Source organism: Cyprinodon variegatus, unplaced genomic scaffold (genome assembly GCF_000732505.1).
Source record: "Cyprinodon variegatus isolate N-32 unplaced genomic scaffold, C_variegatus-1.0 Scaffold367, whole genome shotgun sequence".
NCBI classification, from domain to species: Eukaryota; Metazoa; Chordata; class Actinopteri; order Cyprinodontiformes; family Cyprinodontidae; genus Cyprinodon; species Cyprinodon variegatus.
Window position 1 is genome coordinate 752,480 of NW_015150820.1, and position 20,671 is coordinate 773,150.

General features: G+C 37.5%; 1 protein-coding gene across 3 annotated transcripts; it reads right to left on the reverse strand.

Annotated features, from left to right (window-relative positions):
* Positions 1-650: 650 nt before the first annotated feature.
* On the reverse strand, positions 651-16,943 carry LOC107092110 (serine/threonine-protein kinase DCLK1-like). 3 transcript variants are annotated; one of them, XM_015386409.1, is made up of 17 exons: positions 16,769-16,943; positions 16,033-16,409; positions 15,594-15,940; positions 10,146-10,245; positions 9,818-9,934; positions 9,651-9,745; positions 7,531-7,618; positions 7,279-7,448; positions 6,997-7,116; positions 6,655-6,801; positions 5,253-5,386; positions 4,428-4,505; positions 4,187-4,283; positions 4,008-4,088; positions 3,795-3,908; positions 2,749-2,813; positions 651-1,568 (listed from the first exon to the last, which is right to left on the reverse strand). In XM_015386409.1, the coding sequence occupies exons 2-17, from the start codon at positions 16,391-16,393 to the stop codon at positions 1,511-1,513; spliced, it is 2,172 nt and encodes a 723-aa protein (XP_015241895.1). In that variant the 5' UTR covers positions 16,394-16,409; positions 16,769-16,943; the 3' UTR covers positions 651-1,510. The 3 variants fall into 3 exon arrangements, with proteins under 3 accessions (XP_015241895.1, XP_015241894.1, XP_015241893.1); XM_015386408.1 differs by lacking the exon at positions 2,749-2,813 and having other exon boundaries at positions 4,187-4,280; XM_015386407.1 differs by lacking the exon at positions 2,749-2,813.
* Between the last annotated feature and the right edge of the window lie 3,728 nt (positions 16,944-20,671).

The following is a 20,671-nucleotide window of genomic DNA, read 5'->3' on the forward strand; positions in this document are numbered from 1 at the left end:
TTCCAATATTTGTCAGTATGCATTTTAAATATTGTTACCACAGACAGTTAACCTATTTATAATTCCAATTGCAGATTCAAGACGGTTTTTCAGAGTAAAAGACCAGCTCGATTGTATGCATTGTGGTATAGTATGAAAGAAACACATGCACTTAAGAGCCTGAAAAAAACACTCCAAAGAACAATCCCAATTTCGGTATTTCGTCTGAACAAATTAATGAAGTATTAGGAAAACATACAGTGGGTCTTGGAAGTCAAAAGTATTTGCATAAATCATTAAAACAGATTATTGGAAGCACTACTGAATTAACTTTAGTGTGTGAGAAATAGTTCATAGTTGCACCAGTGAACTCCACCTGATAGCATGTCAGTTGTCTACCAGAAACTGTCGTTTCAGCATACCAATATTATACATTTGCACTTTAAACATTCCACCTAATCGCACTTCATACCATCTGTGCAAAAAGACGATGCCATAAAAAGGTGCACTTTTCAACTTACTATACAGTGCAAAATGATCTATACCACCACCATTACTGGAACCCTTATAAGAACTATTGCATTAATCATCAAGCAAATTCGTGAATATAGATTTACCTTAAACCCAATTTCTTTTGGAGGGCAACGAACAAATGGGTCCTTTTTTTTTTTATAAAGTCAATAAATTATTTAATGATCCAATTGTGGGATTTTTCAAGTATCAGAAGTTCTGCACCACATCAATACATTACATCAAGCCAATATTTAAGGAATTGAACACATTTAAATTTAAGGTAAATGGGCAAACATTTTATGTAAAAATAATAATTATACCAGATAAGGAAATTGTTCAGAAAGTACAGTTTAAATCCTACAATCCAGTACTGCAGTACTCAGTAGTGACCATGGGAGGGCCCCAGCAGACTAGACCAAATGGTGACATGTGAGCAAAAATGGATAGTTTGCCAGGTGGCCTTTAAGAAAATATTTAAGGTAGGCCATTAGGTTAACAAATTTGGTTTTTATCCCAAAAGCCATTTTCTAATACCCATCTTACTCTTGTTTATTCACTCACTGAGCCAATCGTTCCCTCAAAATAAAACCAGTCATTGGTTCCACTAGAAAATTCATGCATTGCACTTTAAGCATTGCAAGCATTGAAAAACTATTCATTGTAGTGTATGTGTTTTTTTTTAGCACCAATGGAAAAAAAATAAAGACTGGTAAAATACTTTGCTACAGACAACAGTTTGAAAGGAGAGTCAGATTACACTAAATGAGCCACTTAAGAGAAATGCAAACTGCAGTGTATCCTTAGAGGTAATAACACATTCAAAATGTATATTTATAGAAATGTATTGTTTACCATTTGAAATCTGCCTCATGCTTCCAGGCTGTAATAGTTTTCATTGGCTAGTCAAGAAAACGGGTACAAATCAATTAGAGGCTCTGAGAATAATCCTCAGACTCAGGGAAGAGGTTAGCCCTCTGCGAGGTGGCACCACTGCTGGGAAACTGTTTGTTTGCTTCCTTCACATCCTGGTGGCGTCTTCGTTGGAAAACTTGCTTCTCTTTATCAAGTGGCGTGGTCTGAAGAGGGGGTGAGAAAAAAAAAAACTACAGATTAGGTTTTTCACAGGAGAAGAGATGTTTACACCAAGTCTCCAATTTAAGATCCAAAGGGAACATGCAAGAAATAAAAAGCAAACTGTGATGGAGTGATACAATACTTCACCTCCAGAGATGTTTTTTTTTTTGCCATTCTGTCAAACTTAAATGTGTATTTATTAATAGATTTTAAGCCTAAAATTATGTAATCCCAATAGCTGAAAGTGATTTAATTCACTGTGGTGGGGAAAAAACTAAACTGGATTAGCCCTACATGTGGGAGAGTAAGATACTTTATCATGCTTCCATCTCACTACCCACACCAGGGTACTTCAGATTCTGAAAGAAATAAATTCTCAAATCGAACCTGAATTAAATCAGAGTAGCTTAAAAGAAAAAAACAGACAAGAAATCATCTCATATAGAGAATGTTCTGGTTTAGAAAGTAACTCGCATCACAGTAACAGTCATTTAATTTATCCAAAACCAAACCATGGAACAACCAGAACTACACCATCTTTACTAAAATACTGATCATGTCCTATTTAAATAAGTACATCAACCACAACATTAAGGCTATTGGCAGTCATATGGCCTAGACAAACCATCTTAATGATAAAACCAAAAATGTCGCTCTTGAAGAAAACCAGAACATACGTTTTGGATCATTGTAAAGCTACATAAACTCTACCAGTGACTCGTTATTAAATGTTTAAAACCACCTTTTAGATGAGCCGCCTTCCTTAGTTACATGGGTTATCTTAGATTTATAAAAAAAATTTGTATGGTGATCTGGGACATCAAGTGTGGCCTTAATACAAAAACACAGAATAATTATGAAAAAAAAAAACATTTTGTGGCACTTTGTGAAACTAACAAAAAAAGGAACATTTAACACATGTCAGCATTTTTCAATCATTAGACTTAATTTCTTGCATCATAAAGAAAACTTGGTGTATTGTAAGACAATATCACAAAACCACACAACAAAAAGGAACAGCTGCAGCACAATCAGCCCAAATAAGATGAGGTTATATACTGATGACATATGGAACGGATTATAGATGGACGACGGGTCGAATCTCAAAGGAATGAAAAATGGAGACTGCCAGCACTTTGCCACGGAAGCACTCACTGCACTTTAGCACTTTGTTGTTCATACCTTATCCAACACAATCCTGGATTCTGGCTGTGATCCAAAGACCCTGACTTCTGGATGGTTAAGTCCTGGTCCCGCAAAGCAGAGGAAGATGAACTCAGTGGATCACCTTGAACTCAAAGGAGTCACTGACCAAATTGTCAGAAAGGTGCCCAACTTTACCCATTAAAGTTGCTATTGCACTGAAAGCATTAAATGTCAACCATCAGCTAAATCGGTTTTATTTTAGGAATTTATATATTATAATTGACAAATTGCTGCTTTGTTCACTGCATAACATTTCCCCATTATAGAATGTTGAATTCATCAAGCTCAGTAGTTTTTAATCTTGTACATGTATTTACTATAACATTCATGTGCAGGATATCCAAACAAGAGTGCTGACAGTCCAGCTAGAAGGGCTTACACAGGACATGCATGACTAGGATGGATGCTAACCTCTATATAATATTAACGCTAAGAAATTGGGTTATCTGACATACTCTGCATTTCATGATATTTCAGTGGTAGGAAGAAACAAGTTACTGCAAAGGGGAAAATGCTATAAACTTCAAAAGAAATGTTTAGACTAAATAAAAAAAGTTGGTAAAAGTAGAATGGAGAAGTTAAGACAAAAAAACTTAAGCAGAAACGCATCAAGTGAACAGCACGTTTATATTTTTCAGATAAAATATAAATGGGTTTAAAGTACAAAAACAGAACAAAATCCACTAATTTATAAAGACTTGTAACGAGTTTGCTGGTTTCACCTACAAGTGGAGCTCTGCTAAATACAATGGAGCTGGATAATTATTAATTATTTAATTTATTGTTAAATTATTTAATTAAGGCCAGTTTTTACAAGAAAAAAAAACAACAAAAATGACAAAACTAGTGCAGTTAGGAAAAACATGCTACCATTGGGGCTTAAGTTGAATTCTTAATGTTTTTCCTTTCAAAGATTAAGCAAGTAGATCACAATAGCAACTGAAAGAGGGAAAAAAGTTTTCTTGCTAAAAATGGAATTTCATGCAAAGTTAGTGTGTGATTGAGTTATAATCAGAGCTTACTCTAATTACTGAGACTCCTGCTGCAGTGCTGGCGAGTTTGGGTCCGTAATTAAAATGTTTCTTGATTTTCCCAGCGACAGAGAGCTGGTGCCCCTTGTCTGACAGACATTCACCCTGGAAATCACAGAATCATGCTTAACAGTCTAATTTATCAAGCAGCTGTAAAACAGACTTCTTCAGTTGTATATATTTGCAGTGAGTTACTGAACTTACATTGACCCAGGGGTGATCCAGCACTTGTACAGCTGTGTATCTCTGATCCACAACGACCTGCAGCATGCTAGTGATCAGGGCCTAAAGATAAGTGCGATATCAATGAGTAACTAACAATAAAAAATCTGGTCCAACAGATTTTGAAGCATAATTATAGTGTAAAAGAACCTCCAGACAACCTTGGCAAGCTCAGACACATTGTCCCAGTATGGTGCTGGGAACTCAAGATGGCCTTTTAAAATCTCTTCAAAGAGAGAAATCTGGTCTTCACCACTGCTGTTTAAAAAGAAAAAAAGAATGTTAAAAATTGTAATATTAAAAAGCATACAGTATAACAGTACTGTATGCTTGATACATTGCCGATTTAAACTAGAGAGCTTAGACGGTACATTATAAGGCATCATGTACAGCAGGACATACCCACGGAAAGGAGGAAAACCACAGACCAGTATGTAAGTGATGACACCAGCTGCCCAGATATCAACCTTGAGGCCATAACTGAAGTGACAAAATGAAATGGTGGGTACTGTAAAAGAGGCTGAACAGTTCTCAGAAAAAAAAATATAAACAGCATGTTAAGTATTGAATTAGTCACCAATCTTGGACATAAATTCTAAAGGTAATGAAATTAAATCTTAACCAGGTGTTGGTAGCAACCTAAATCCAGACATAAAAACTAGTTGCAGGCATTGCCCAGGTGTGATTTTGTTCCAAACTTTTACAGCCTTTAAATCTTGAAAGTTCAATGGGCTTCCACTACGATTTGATTGGATTCTAGCAGCTTAATTTCCTTTCTCTGAAGCCAGAAAGGGTTTTCTTTTCCTCCTGAAATGTCACTTGTTTTAGCATCACACTGGTTTGGCAGATTTTTCTTAATGTCAAGTTACAACTTTTGCAATTCATCCTTTAATGATTAAAGGATTCTATATGCAGAAAAGCAGACTCAAATTATGATATGCCCAGCTCCAAAAATCACTGTCTGTACAGTATAGCATTTTTGATATGATGTGCAGTACCTTTAGTCGTCTAAACATATTGTTCATTGTGGCATATGAGGAGCTCAACTTATCTTTTACCTCGTTTTGGTTTATTTCCATGTATGAATTTCCTGGGCTGTCACAAATACCTGGTGAATATTTCACATCAATAAAACCTTTATACGGTAAATAGGTTTACTATGAAAAATGTTGACATGTTCCATTCTTATTTTAGCCATTTTATACAGCCACGAACATTCAACCTTACCCCGTTTCAGCAATGATCTCTGGTGCTACATAGGTTGGAGTTCCACAAACGGCATAGAGAGGCCCACTGACAACAGTAGCCAAGCCAAAGTCGCCCAGTTTCAGAGATTTACTACCATCACTATGTTCATAAACCTGTGAAAAGAGGACAAAACAGTGAGAAAAGTAAAACTGCTGAGGGAAAAAACACACCTGATTAAACATTTAAGTGAGACGAGTCATTAACTAAGGTTTTCCCTAAATAAAAACCAATCTGGCTGACGTGACTAAATTATTTCTGTAAAATGCCTTGAGATGACGTGTTGTGAATTGGCACCTTATAAATAAACTAAATTGAATTTGAATGTGTCGCTCTTTTTGATGTTTCATGACAATTGCAGTTATTTAGTCCCATGATTTCCACAATAATTCTGCATCATTGCTAGTTGGGAAACATACTTCAATTCCTAAAGATGATAAAAATAAAAAGAATTAATAAATAGGAAAAAAACAAATAATAGGTCAGAGCTGTCTTACTTGGAGACGCAAAAATTGACTTGACTTTTATAAAGTGGTCCTATTTTTAAGATAATTTTTTTTTTTTTTCATTTGGAAATCAAGATCCAAAGAGTATGGCAGGTGCCAATTCTCAAGCTTTCACAGCTGTTGATATTTAGAGTCATCTTTTTAAAATACAAGAACTTTTCATTAGGCTAATATTTTTGGATTTAAAAATCTTCAACTCTACTTGAAATCTGTCATTCCAAGAAATTCTATAATGTAATGATATTTTAATATATTCTATAGAATTCCAGTAAATTATATCCACATTAACTTTAATTTCTAAGATACTTATATTGACAAAAGCAATAATGTCTTTTCTAGGTACCCATCATTCAAATATTCAGATACTGTGCTATAATTAAACAATTATCTGTAAAGCATCTGTGAAGGTTTACATAAATATCAGTCTGTCAAAAAAAATTTTGTTTAAACTCTGTTTACGTTTTTATGTCATAATTTAAATGTTTGTCACTTTCTTTTAAACTAGTTTGGTTTTTAATATACCGGTAATGTAACTTCAAGGCCATTCTGGTGAATGGATATAACATGCAAGTAGCTCATTATATTGTACTTCCTGCATTGATTTTAGAGACATTACTTTTTTGTAACGTCAACCTTTTGATATTAACTCCTAATGAAAATTCCACTAAACAAGGAGTTAATCCTGGGTTAATACAAGTTCATCATTTTAAGGTATAACTTTGTTCTCAAGAGTACCATTGACTTATTCGACATGTTCTTTGCATGTTGCCCTTTAATGCTACAGATAGTCATCCTCTGCTAATAAAGACTTGTTCGTGAGTATAAAAAAAAATGGATGGAGGGGTGTAAGTATTTAGAGAGACTGTCGAAACACTTACCAAGAGATTCTCTGGTTTTATGTCTCGATGCACAATATTAAGACTGTGAAGGTATTTGATGGCGCTTGCCAGGTTGAACAACATACAGCTGGCATCACGCTCTGTGTATCTGTTTGAGGACATAATGGCATCAAAGAGATCTCCCCCCTGGACAAAAAAAAAAAAATGTTGAGATGCAGAGGAAATAATTACTTCTAGTCCTAAGGGCCTGTTTTAACGTTGACTTTTTCCATTCAAAATAATTCTATGTCAATCATATATAAATAAAGCCCTTGGGGAAAATTGCTTTCAATACAACTAAGACATTTGAAAATCTACAACAACAAACTGAGTGCAGTGTACCTTCACCAGCTCCATTACAAGATAGAGGTCACAGCGGGTGTCAATCTCTTCGATTAAAAGGACAATGTTTGGATGTTTGACACGTCTAAGGATGGCCACTTCACTTTGTATCATGTGCTCCTGAAAGTTGCCCAAGATTGAAATGCAATGAATAAAACAGCAATTTCAGGAATATACTTAATCCCCCAAAGACACACACACAATTGTAAACCTATTAAAAACAAATTAGCCCAAATTCTCTGGTTTGAAACTGGATTTTAGAAAAGTCCAAGGCATGCTTACCTTTCCCTTACATTTTTCTTTGCTGATAATTTTCAAAGCGTACTCCCTTCCAGTTGTCCTTTCCACACATTCTCGAACCACAGCAAAGTTTCCGTCCCCTAAAATCCTTCCAACTTTGTACCGGTCTATTATGGAGGTGGGAATTGTGGAGCTCCCATCAACTGGTTCAGCTGGATTAAAAAACATATCTACGATTTACAAAACAAGACACTGTGGCCCATGTGGATTCTTTGTTTCTTTTAATCTAATCACCTTCACTGCTGGGACCATCACCTTCATCCACTGAGCTGCATACCTTAGTGGAGGCTAATGAGAGTGAAGAGCCACTGTGCTGGGATCCCTAGGAAAAAAGAAAATCCAATAGTTCATGTGCTAAAAAAATAAAGCTGAAACAGTTAAATGTTCAGAAGATCAAAGCTTTCAGGATTTCATTTATATCTCGAACTAATATAGAAAAATCACAACATAACTAGGTGTGGACATCCAAAATACTACATGAAAGCCAAACCCAAAGGAATTAATAGAAGTAATATGCTTGCATGATTTTAGGACATTAATAGCCACAGTACCACCAATGTAAGCTGCAATAATGATAGATGAATAATCCTCCCCATCTTCCCATTCCCATTCCAAAACAGTATCCAGCCCCTTGCTGTATGTGTTGGCATTTCAGCCTTAAAAGTATTCTATACATGTATAGAAAGCATGAATGCTCGACAGCCTAGATATTGTCAAAAAAGTATTGTATCCATGCAGCCTCTTGTGGTTTGGCCAAAGCAGGAAATCTGAAGAAATATTCTTTGATTACCTTGTTTTTTTTCCTTTCCCTTTTATTTGTCAAAGAGTAAGTTTCTAAAAGCTTGCATGTAGAAAAAGATTTTCAAACACCAATATTATATTTTAATAAAAATCTCTAATACACCCTCCCTTTGTAATTTCAAAAGATTGTCAATCATTTAGGTGGCCAACACAAAGCCAGTGTTGTAGTATAATAAAATCTAATACTTTAGTGGTTGAACAAACTAATGAAAGGTAAATTACAAGACTATCCATCTTTTCCATCCTGTAACTTGGTTGGGGGGGGGGATGTCTTTTAACACAAGGCTTCTGTAAAACTTAGTTTTAGGCATATAACTAGTGACTATGCAAGCCTAGTTGCAGTACATTTTTATTGTTTTCTCTTCTCTTAGGTGTCTGAGCAGAACTAAAGAGCTGTCTTTCTAACCATGGAATATCAGGAATGACATCCCAAATGAATATTTCTTACTTTAGTGAAGAGTAAAACAGACTAATTAGAGTGTGGTTTTAAGTAAAGTGGGACTTTCAACTACCAATGCTTTGGATAATCACTGCATTGGACTTTATCAAAACAGGTCCTGTTTAGAGACAAAAAGGACTGACAGTCCTGCATGCAGAGAAATCATGCAAGTCGGAATCCTCTATAATGCAAGAATTTTAGTTTTCTACAAAAACTGTTACAACCTTTCACACTTTACTGATTAAATCTATCATGTTAATTATAGCTCTGCAACAAATCGCTTCACAAATTCCATTCCACTTCCATTTTCCATGGCCTCTCCGAACTCCTCCCAGACCAGAGTTTTTGCCTCTGCAATCACACAAGCTGCAGCATGCTTGGCCTGCTAATACCTCTCAGCTGACTGCAGGGTCCAACTAGCTAACAAGGACAGGTAGGTTTCCTTCAGCTTGACGCCATCCCTTACTTCCGGCCGCCACGACCGGGTTCGGGGATTGCCACCACGACAGGCACCAGAGACCTTACGGCACTAGCGACAATGGAGGAGGAGAACATGGACCACTCAGAGTCCATGTCTCCAATCTCCCTCAGGATCTGGAAGAAACACTGGAGGTGTGAGTTAAAGACTGCACTATCAGAGGGATCCACCAGATTTTTCCAACAGATCCTCACAACATGCTTAGGCCCACCAGGTCTGACTGGCTTCCTCCCCTGCCAGCAGACCCAGCTTACCACCAGGTGGTGATCAGTTGACAGCACAGCCTCTCTCTTCACCCAAGTGTCAGAGACACTCGACCAGAGATCAGATGACACAACTACATAGTCCAACATCAAGCTCTGGCATAGGGTGCCCTGGTGCCACATGCACTTATGGAAATCCTTGTGCTCGAACATGGTGCTTGTTATGGACAAACTGATCAGCACAGAAGTGAAATAACAGAACACCATTGGGGAGGACATTCCTACCAATCATGTGTAGGAACACGACCCTCTCATTCACCGGGGCTTCAGACATAAATATGGTGTAAACAATTATAAATTTATAAAACAAAAATGATTTAACAGCCCAGGAGCTATAGGTCTACTTGTACTCTACAAACATCAATTTTATTACCTGTCGTCTTCGGAGGCTGGCTGGGCTGGTTAAAATAGGGCTTGGAGACTTTCCAGAACGAGGCGTAGAAAGCGTACTGCCTGCAGTGCCATTTGCTGAGAACAAAATAAAGAAGTTAGCAAAGGAAAAATAAAAATTGCCATCTGAATTTTAGTCAGCACATATACCTGATCCAGCAGGTGAGGGAGATTTGCTTCTAAGGGACATTCCAGCAGTTCTTGGGGAAGAGCGACCATGCACCGAGGGCAGTCGACTGTATGATTGTGATTTTGTCACTCTGCATTCTGGTAAGGATCAAAAACAATCAAAGCATGCAGTGTGATAAAAATCCTTAAAAATGTATTATATTCACAAGCCTAAATAGTATGCCTAAAAAAGGTTTGTGAAAAGAAAGTGAACCACTTGGCTGAATCACTTATTTGGGAATCAAATTCAACAGTTATAGTATGCAAGTTGAAGGCATATTTAGCCTCAAATTTTTCTAGGTTCACTCACCGCTCTCATCCAAATTGAAGTCATCTTGATAGCGGAACTTTTCAGGACCACAAGCAATGAAAATATCATCTTCTGCAAAAAAGTCCTGAAGGCTTGTGACCTGTGGAAGAGGATACAAAACAGGATTCCTAAAAACCCTTCAAAGAGAATACTCATACGGTCATTTCATGCCAACTAAACAAAGTTGCATGTTTATTAACAGAAAATATCTTTGACTTAAGATGCTTCATAACAATGACATGAATTGTTTGATACAACTGAAACACATTGAACATGCAAAGAACTAGGTCCTCACACCCACCCACACCATGCGTTGACTACCACTGATTATCAGTCATTTTAAACCCTTTCTATGCCCCAACCATTACCAATGCCTTTGTCACCTTTAGCCAACTGACACCTCAGCTCCATACCTAACCATTAGCAAAATCCCTTGTGAGGACGAGCAAAATGTCCTCACTTTACCAAAAACTGGTCTTCATTGTGAAGAAGAAATTGGAACTTGTTTTGCACTTTTAAATTCTGGTTTCTATACAAGTGCAAAACCATAAAGACCATGGAAAGAGTACTAATCAATGGTTAACACATATGGCAAATGTTTGAATCGCATCATACATTTATTTTTCCCCCACATGTTAACAGTGTCCCAAATGATTACACTGTGGCACTAGAATTTAAAAATTTGGGTTTTGGGATTTGATCTTCTGACCCACCAGTATAAAAAAAAAAAAAAACGAACACTGTGGCCGCTTTTGTATTACTGTTGACTTACAGACTTATTGACTTTCCAATCACTGTTTTGTAATTCATGGCATACTAATTTGAATTTCAAGTTATTTTAGCAACAGATAATGAGTCATTTCTTTCTTTATGCATTTTTTTAATATGGCAGGATACGTCTTCCATACTACTGAATTAAATTGAGGCATTGAGGTAATGAATCCAACTGTTGTGAAACAATGTTGCATGACGATGTCTAAAATAAAACTTTAGTTTGGATCATATTCCTGAACCACCATATCCACCCGACTCACCAGCGACTGATGTGCAGATGAGTTTAGAACCTTGAATAAATATGATTGATAATTTTACAGTAAACATGCATACAGAGCCCAGCGGTAAGGTGCCACATTGTCTAAATATTAAAGGGACACTATGCAACATTTTTCAGTTAATTAATGTGTTCCATAACGTTATGGATGACTAAATGAGTCATTTCAGGTTGAACAAAGGTATTCTCGGCCGCCCTGGTGGTCTGTGGGGGAAATACTGCACTTGCAATTGCAGGAGCACCGACCCGCACCCACAGGCTCAGAAGTCTCGTGAGAGTCAGTCTTGCTTTACGGCGAGAACTGCTACACGCCCCCAGTTAAAAGCATTCTCGTTGCTAGCACAGTGGCAATCTTTGTGCAGTTATGCTACGTTCACGCAGCAAAAGCAGCAAAATCGCGTCTGCTGCTTCCTTTTTGCTGCTTGTACCAGTTAGTTCTGACGCGCGGCTGAAGCAGCTTTGCTGCTCTGGCTGCGCGGTGCAAAAGTGTGTCTGAGGCGCGTTGGGCGGAGCTTCACTATCCTTTCTCTGCCTTGCAGCTATATTTGCTGTGATCAGTGGGAATAAAGTAGTTTTAATATGTGTTTAAGTGAGAAAATACACCTGAAAACGTAATCAGTGCAGTCAGTTCATTCAGATTATTATCCTGCCTTCAATATTTTTTCTGTCGGAGCCGCTCAGACCCCCACATACCAGCGGGGCGCCGACAGTATGGATCCCTTCATCAGCAGCGGTTCACCGCGGCAGCTGGTAGGTGTTTTTCATCTAAATAATCCAAACTGCATATTCTGCCGGCAGATTTCTGCATTTTAAGTTAATTTAGGCATCAATAAACTGTTTAAGAGGAGTGATCATCAGCGCTGTGTCTCTCTCCCTGCGTTAAACGCACCCGACGCGCTGCTTCAGCTGCTCAGACGTGCTGCGCCTGGTGCTCAAAACGCGCCGCGGGACCTTTTGCTGCGCCTTGACGCGCGTCAACCATTGACTTTGCATGTAAACTCGCTGCTTCTGTCGCGCCAGCTACGTCCAGTGTGAACGCAGCGTTAGTCATTCGCTGCTAAGCTCAAAACAACCGCGCCTGGCTTGACGGAGAAACCAGGAGAACAGCTGTGCATATTTACGACAGTGCACTTTTACTTTCGCCCTCTGGAGGGAGCCTCACTGGAAAATCAACACCGGTTGCATAGTGTACCTTTAACCCTGCACAAATATACAGTCCAAAAAAAAAAATTATTTACATCAACTTCCTGTCTTATAACGAATTGGGAAAAGGGGAAGTGGCGTATGTCTTAAAGCATACATCACTTCAAGTCTGCATTTTTTTTTTTTTTTTATGTGGCAGGGTTGCTGTCATCCTCAAAGTTGCTTAGTGCCGGTGAAAGCGATACAGACCCCCCCAGGCCATGACAGAGGCATCTAGTTGTAAGTCGATATATAATCACCAAAATAAAGCACCCCTTCCCTAACCACTTGTCCAGGTATCAGTTTATATTTAGAAGAAAACGCATATCAAAACAAGAAAACCATTTTAACAATCCGAGAGAAAAAAAAAAGTTTTTTTTAAAGCCGATGTCAACATGTACAGTAAATACACAACCCAAAAAAATAAAACTACATTCTGCTCACCATCTAATTAGGCTCCATAAAACCTTTATCCAGTCAGGATCAGACATGCAAGCTATTGGTTTACCAAAGGTTAAAGAACCATGAAAACTGCCCTTTTGATGACAGTGGGTGGTTAGTTGGCCATCTGTTGTCACAACATAACAGCAAGCATTGAATAAAAAGCAAAGAATAGCACCGATGATACAAAAGCTCTTGTTTCTAAGGCCATAAAAGACACTTTAAAAATCATAAATCTAAATAAACCTTAAAACTTAAAGTGCAAGAAAATATAAAAGCATATTTTTTTGCGCATCCCCACTGGCAGTATCAATTCAGCCACATTTTGCTAGTAACAGGTTGGATTCCCTTTTACCTTCGGAACTATATCAATTCTTATTGGTAAAGATTTAAAAATATATCAGAAACATTCCTTTCACATCATTGCCACTCCGCAGCAGAGACCGTTTCCTAGCAACCACCCCATAAAACCAGTCATGCCAGACAGTGTTACAGTCAAACGCTAACAGATAGGACACGATATTTGAAGTGAGTTTCAAAGCACTTACTATTTCCGTGAGATACTTAGTCAGCTATTTATGCAGCTGAAATGAAAAGGATGCAAAAACTACATCGCCAAAAGAATTCTCACACCATATGAACTTGTGTGAAAACACATTCTTAATCCATAGGGCTTAATATGATGTGGGTCTGCCCTTTGCAGCCATTTCAGCTTAAACTATTATGACAAGGCTGTCCACAATGTTTAGGAGTGTGTTCATAGGAACTGGCCAATTTTTCCAGAAATGCATTTGAGACAACAGACCAGTGTTTGATAAGATGGTCCAACTACTCCAAGTTTGGGGGGAGTGCTGTCCTAGTTCTTAGAACAGTACGATTGTGCTCTGAAAAGGATGCAGTACCCGGTTCGATCTCCACAGCCTGCACTCTGGGTCCCTGAGCAAGACCCTTAACCCCACACTGTTCCATGGACGCCACACAATACCAACCCACTGCTCCCCAAGGGGATGGGTTAAATGCAGAGAGTTAATTTCATTGTTTTGTACTTGTGACAGTGTAATGAAAAAGTTTAATTATATTCCAAGTCATTTAAAACATGGTCCATTTGTATAAAGTCAAGACTGAGCAGGCAAGTCCAGCTTACCCACGTGGAGCTCTCACCCATGGCTTAGAGAAATGCAATTTGAGCACTAGAAAATGCTCAAGTTGTAAAAGGTCCAATCTGAAATACACTTCAATGTTAATAGCAACCAGAGCTCAAATTCCCCTCTCCAAACATTGGCACATTTAGGTCAGGGAAATGTTCTCCTGGCAACCACAGAACCAACATTTTTACATAGGATTGCCAGATGGAGAAGCACCATGTTATTGTTCAGAATATTCACCTCCCCTGCTCTAGAGTTCAGTGACCGTCTGCATCCCAGACTTTGATGATAAACTTTGTGATATATTGTTTGAAAGCACTAGCTTGGTCATGGAAACCTATACCATGATACTCTCCAACCACTGTTCTTGATCTACATCTGCTGCTCCATAAGTGTACTTGACCCAAAACCCTGCTGCCAAGTTATCTTTTTCGAATGATTAAACTTTTTTTTTTTTTTTTAAATAATGCAGCCAACAATCAGAACAATTTAGCAGCATAGGTGGCATCCAAACAGTAGAACTCTGGAGTTCACTGAAGTCCTTAGAGGAACCCATTATTCCACACGTGTTTGTAGACAGTCTGCATGCCTAGGTGCCTTCTTTCATACATCTGTGCCATTGGAGGGAATCGATACACCTTGACCTAATTATTTGGATGTGCGAGAAAATAGTTTTGGCAATACAGTCAAGCAGTTTGTTAAAACCTGCTTTTCTCTCGAACGCTATAATTTCAGTGTAATTAAATGTATTCTAGTGTTTGGGTATCATCTGGTTGCCCGATTGATGTAAAACAAATTCATGTTGATTACAACTGTTTTAAGTCCTATCCTGAAAAAAAAGAAAACTTCAAGCAGGTTAATAACAAAGCTTTTAATCTCAAATAAGATTACATGATCCCACCTAATAGTGTTCTGTTGGTAGGAATATGGGATGGAGTCCTAGAAACCCATTTCTGGTAATACATTTAGCAAGTATTCCCAGGTGATTTTTAGTGTACTGCAGTATGAAAGAAACTGCAAGAGAGACTACTTAAAAAAAAAAAAAAAAGGAGTAAAATACTGTTTCAATGTGCTGTGCTGAACCCAACTCTGGAAGAAGGCTCATTAGGAAATTAGAGTGGGTCAAGTCTGTCCCCACATCGTCTATGCATCGTCAATACCCATTTCCTTTGGATCAAAAAGGAAAGCAGGGCTAACTAATGTACACAGACCATTTATCACCATATGAGCACTTAAACTTTAAAAGTGGAGAAACAAAGCAGTAGATTCAAGTTATCTGCAAAGCAGAGCACTTATACTTTAAACCTTCTTCTCCGACTTTATACATATAAAACATTCATAGCCAACATACTGTTGCCTGGGACTACTGTAAAGAAATGCTGAGACTGAAGTTTATCAAATAAAGGTTTTGGATCCTTCTCATGACAAGGTCATTGAAAGTTTCATAAATGACTGAATCAAATTGAAATGAGTCTAATCATTCTGAAAGACATTCTTCATGAAGCTATTAAGAGAAATATTTTAATTTCCACAATATGTATGAGAGCACCAAAAATAGGTTCAGACATAACCAATTACCATCCTGTTATCTTTGGAAACAAGGAGAAAAATGTGAATTTTAACACCTACCATTTTACCATCAACAGTATAGAGCCTTTTGACAACTCCAGAGTCCAACTTGACGGCGTCTGTGATGTCACTCATGACCTGCTCGAAGGAGTGTGCCGTCTTCTTATTGAGCAAAATCCGAACAGCTTTTCGTGGTTTTACTCCACTGCGGACAATGGTCACCAGCTTGGGTTTTATGAAGTCTTTGCTCTCCCTGGTTTCCGGGGATCCAGCCATGGCACTGCCGAGGGAAGAAGGCTCACGGACAGCACCTGCAGCCCTGGCTCCAACTGCCCAGTTGGGATTTACATTCTTCGTGTAGTCTAGCTTCTTATAAGGCTCTATGGATGCACAGACATAGCTTTCTCCTGCAGAAAATCAAGATTTCAAAACAGATTAGAAAATCAATATAAATTACAGTATTTTAGTAAAATTATAAGCACTTAGGGGCAAAGCTCACCTTCCACCAATTGGTCAATGCTGGTAATCTTGGTTGCCCCATCAACAGTATATATGGTCCTCACACCTTGGGGCAAGTTGACATTATCTGACAGAGACCTTGTGAGATCTGCAAGAAGAGCATCTAAAGACCTAAATCTCTCTTGAGATATGGCGTAAACAATCCCTTTGAAGTAACGGTCACCGTTGCGGTAGAAACGAATCTTCTTGGCCTTCTTTTCTGAGCTCAGGGCTTGCAGTGTCCTGGTTCTGTACAGGCTGCAGTGAGCGCTGTGAGTGGGGCTAGGGAGTCCATTCCCTCTAGACCCTCTTCGGGTGTATCTCTGAGCCTTATCCCGCTCATCAAAGTGCTCCAGCTCCATGATGTTTTAGTAGGCTCTAGAATTAAAAAAGAAAGCATGTTAATTAATAAGATCATTAATCAGAATCCAGGAAACACCCACATCAAATTAACACTGCTCTGCATCAGGGTAGTCAATTAACCGGGCCACCTGATTTATACAAGCTCTAATGCTGCATTTGTTTCTGGTAAACACATAAAGAAGCATGTCACACCCATATAATGATCCATTATGTCTCATGATTAAATTATGTCCAAATTTAATATAAGATTCCTGGAAGCTATTTACAGGCAACATATGACTGTCAAAGATATTTTGAAAAAAAAAAAAAAAAGCTAAATGGCAATTCAATATTTTGTTTTTCTATTTTCTTACAATTTTAGTGCAACATCTTACCTCGAAGGTGAGGACAGAGGTAGAGAAAAAAAAAAAAGATGTCTGTGCAGGAGTCTTAAATAATCTTATTAATGTGATGCCGTGGTTTAAGCATGCGTCCCTTTGTTGCCCTATGATTGTGCTTGGTCGTCCTGCGGTGAGTCTCCTCTGTTTGTGCTCACATGCAGACTGGAGGCAGGGCAGCCGGTATCCTCCCCCCTCCTCTACTCCATTGCGGTGATCAGCAGGGCGCGCGCACGTTATGACGGGGCGCAAAAACGCAGCATGCGCGCGCACGTGAGCCATGCAGGCAGCATACCTGCCTCTTCTCCATTGTTTAAATAGTTATCACAGTTGAAATTATGTTTTTTTTTTTTACATTTTGGACAACTTTAAAGTGGCCTGCCCCTTCAGAAAAACAGTTAAATTAATGTTTAAGTTAATTTTAAATTTATTTAGCTTTAGTGTGTATCATTTCTCATAAAAATCTAAACCGTTTATATTTTTAATCTCTGAATAAACTTTTTCACAAATACATTTTAGAAACGTTTGACTTTATCGCTAATAAACATGTCTTAACAGGACAAAAAGGGAACAAGAATAGGTAGTTCATAAAATAGCATCTTGCACACAAACACCTCTAGCTAATGACTACAGATAGGATAACCTAACTGTCCATATTTTTATTTAGCATATTTTCTGGTAAATACATAAAGCTTTTCCATTCCTGATAGCCTAAAGGATAATTTTGAATTCCTTACCAGAAAACAGATTTAGTTCCAGCATCAGACTCACCATGCTCCACAAATCATGCTTCCATGTTCATGTTAGGGAGCATCTCACACAGGTGGGGATGATTAGAGTAATTAATTGCATCAGAAGGATTTCCTGCACCTGAAAGGCACCTGATTGCTGACTCCTCAGCTCTGCGAGAATGACCTTCTAATGGGTAATTTTGACCTTTACTTAATTCATTAAAAAAAAAAAGAAGAAGAAAAGCAATAGCAGAGGGGCAAAGATTATTTTTGATCTGACTCCAGTTTTATCAACAGTATTGAGTTAGTTCAACTGATGCCAACATGTACATTAGTATTTGGCTTTTGTTCAACAGCCATGCTAAATTTGAAAAGGTTAACCTGGAGAAAGGTAGCTGATCAGGCTAAAATCCACAAAGTCATAAAGTAAAAATATTTAAAAAGTGCCTTTTAGTTTCAAAACCTACAATATATATATACATATATTTCTGTACTATTCCTCTTACTTTTAGTACAGCACAGATGGGAATATCAATTTGTGAGGTTTACAAGTTTATCCAGTTATATTAAGGGTTAAGCTTGAATAGGATGTTAATAGTGTTTAAAGAGGTTAAATAAATCTCTGTTAAATGACCTGAAGAAATGCTGCACAACTAAGAATTCGGGTACAGTGTCTCATAATCATTCCTTTTTTTGTTGAGAAGATTAGTTTATTTTAAACACATTAAAAAGGAAACCATCTATGTTTATCAAATTAAAACTTAACTTCGCTGCTCAATCCTTTGTACAAATGTATATCTCTAAACACGAATGACATAGGTGTCAAATTTTAATAAATATTTTCCAATTGTTTTTCCTATTTTTCAAGTAGACTAAAGTCTTTTAACAAAAATGAAAGTTTAATACTTAAAATTTCGCTAAAGCAAATTTCTGTTCAATAGCTTTTTTCAATGTATAATTTTTATTACCATTTGTGAAATTAAACTATTGCCTAAGTAATATTTTGACTTCACTGGGCAAGATGAATACTATTATTGATTAATCTACATGTTTCTTTTTAATTAAATAAATATGCCTCTTATGTACTGGAGGTTTCTACCTTTTGTCAATTATCAAAACTCCAAGCAGCTCATACTGTTCAGATTTTTGCATTATTTATATAACTAAATTGGGTGCAGTGAGGTGCTGCCATGGATGAACAACTTGTCCAGATAAGATAAGATCAACTTTATCAATCTCACAGTGGAGAAATGTACATGTTACATTGGCTCAATAGTCTAAAGAAGGTGCCAAAAGGAGGAAAAGGTGCACTGGGTATATACAGTATATACAGTTCGTCCACATAGTCTTTGGCAAAAGACACCAAAGAATATATTTCTTTACTCGAGGTAAAGTTTTTCTATATGTGTTGTATTTAATCAGATGTTTTCTTTCAGCCTTTGTCACTGGACAACTTAACAGAAAAGCTGCTGGAAAAACTCTGATGGATCAAACATTGGTTCAAAGTGGAAACCTCGCCACAGTGCATTTCAGGCCAATACTGCTGGACAAATCGACCGTACCACGGGGACAAATGCTGCCAGTGTGCCAAGAGCAATTTCTGTCGGACTCATTTAAAATCATGGAAGACAACTGCATAAACAAACAATCTGCATTTAGAGGTATCACTTCAAGTTCTTTTACACAGTCAGGTTATAGTTGCATGCTACCAGAGATGGGACGGGTCCCATCTTTAAGCCAAATGCCTTGTGATGGGACTTCAGGCCAAATTGATCCTGATGCAGATAAATTTGATCAAAACGATGTCCCACAAGAATTAAACCATGCTTCAAGGAATGTTAATTCCTTAAGAGGACATGGTGGGGCAAACTCCATTGATCAAAATGAATGGACAGGAGAGAATTTAACTCCAGTGTTTCAAAACCAAACTTCAGTTCTGCATTCCAGTTATTCGACACCTAAAGAAGGAACTAATCCACAGGGAGAAGTTCCTTATAAGTCAATAGCTCTGGATGCTACTAGTCACTTTGATGCAGTCAGTCCTCAGTGGCTTGATTTGTTTCTGGATGGACGGGGTAACTTGTGCTTTCCTGATGCTAATCTTGAAGATTCTTTAATTTCACCTGAACCAGGATGTTTTTAATCAGTAGATTGGAAAGGCTATCTTATTTCCATTTTTTTTTTTTTTTTTTTGTTGAATCCAACTAATGCACTTTTTCTTTTGCTAGGGCACAGAACATCCCTAATATTCAGTATATATGCTGTACAGCAAACAAAATGTTAGCTGGATGTTTCTGTAAAGCTTAATATCCATAATTATCTCCAAATGTTTGTTTCCCAAGTTTTAAGTTATTTATGAAACTAAAATTGGGTAGCAGTGAACTACTTGTTTTTGTTTCTCAAAAAAAAAAAACATCTTGTAATTTTCTTTTTGTTGTAATAAAAAGCATCATGACATCTAGAATCGGCCCACTCCATACTGTCACTGGCTTTTGAGTTCTTTACATTTTTTACCCAGTCTATAGGAGAAGTATGCAGTCTCCAGGTAGGAGTATAGGGGAGTATGGGAGAACATCGGAAATGAAAACAATGAAACGCAGCATAGCAGTTACTGTATTAAAGATTTTAATAATCTCCTGGCAGCCTGAGGTTAGACAATAGAGGGAGAGAAATTAAGATTATTTCAAAGGGAAAAATGGAACTAAATGAGTACAGTACCAAATTTGGCATCACACAAATTAATTTTATTTTTTTGTTTGGTTCACCTCTCACAGAGAAAAAAAAAAAAAAAAACCTTTATTAAAATTTTCAAGACAGTTCTTTGGATAAGTTTCACAAAAACAGGCAGTATTACAGCTAGTGGGTTAAAATAAAAAGACCTGAATAATTGGTAGAATCAGACCTCCCTACTTTCAGGTGAGACGATAGGGTTTTAATATCTGCAGTATAAAGAAGGAATGCTCTTTACGGAAGATTAGACAAAGTACGGAAATACTTCATGGCATGTTGGGCTTTTGAAATGTTTAGAGGCAAAAAAAATAAATCAAACTTCACAGACAGGAAAAATAAGTGATGACTTGGAAAAAAAACCCAAATATTCAATCTGAAACCATAATTTGTTAGGTGGAATTTCTCTCTCTCCATATTTATATATATATATATATATATA

What these genes read in the sequence shown, in the direction of transcription:
- LOC107092110 (XM_015386407.1), bottom strand. Translation starts at nt 16,393, where the DNA reads ATGGAGCTGGAGCACTTTGATGAGCGGGATAAGGCTCAGAGATACACC. An exon ending in TAAAACCAGAGAATCTCTTG is followed by an intron (nt 5,387 to 6,654) that starts GTAAGTGTTTCG and finishes CTCTTTTCACAG; the next exon opens with GTTTATGAACATAGTGATGG. An exon ending in CAGGAGTCTCAGTAATTAGA is followed by an intron (nt 1,569 to 3,794) that starts GTAAGCTCTGAT and finishes CCCCCTCTTCAG; the next exon opens with ACCACGCCACTTGATAAAGA.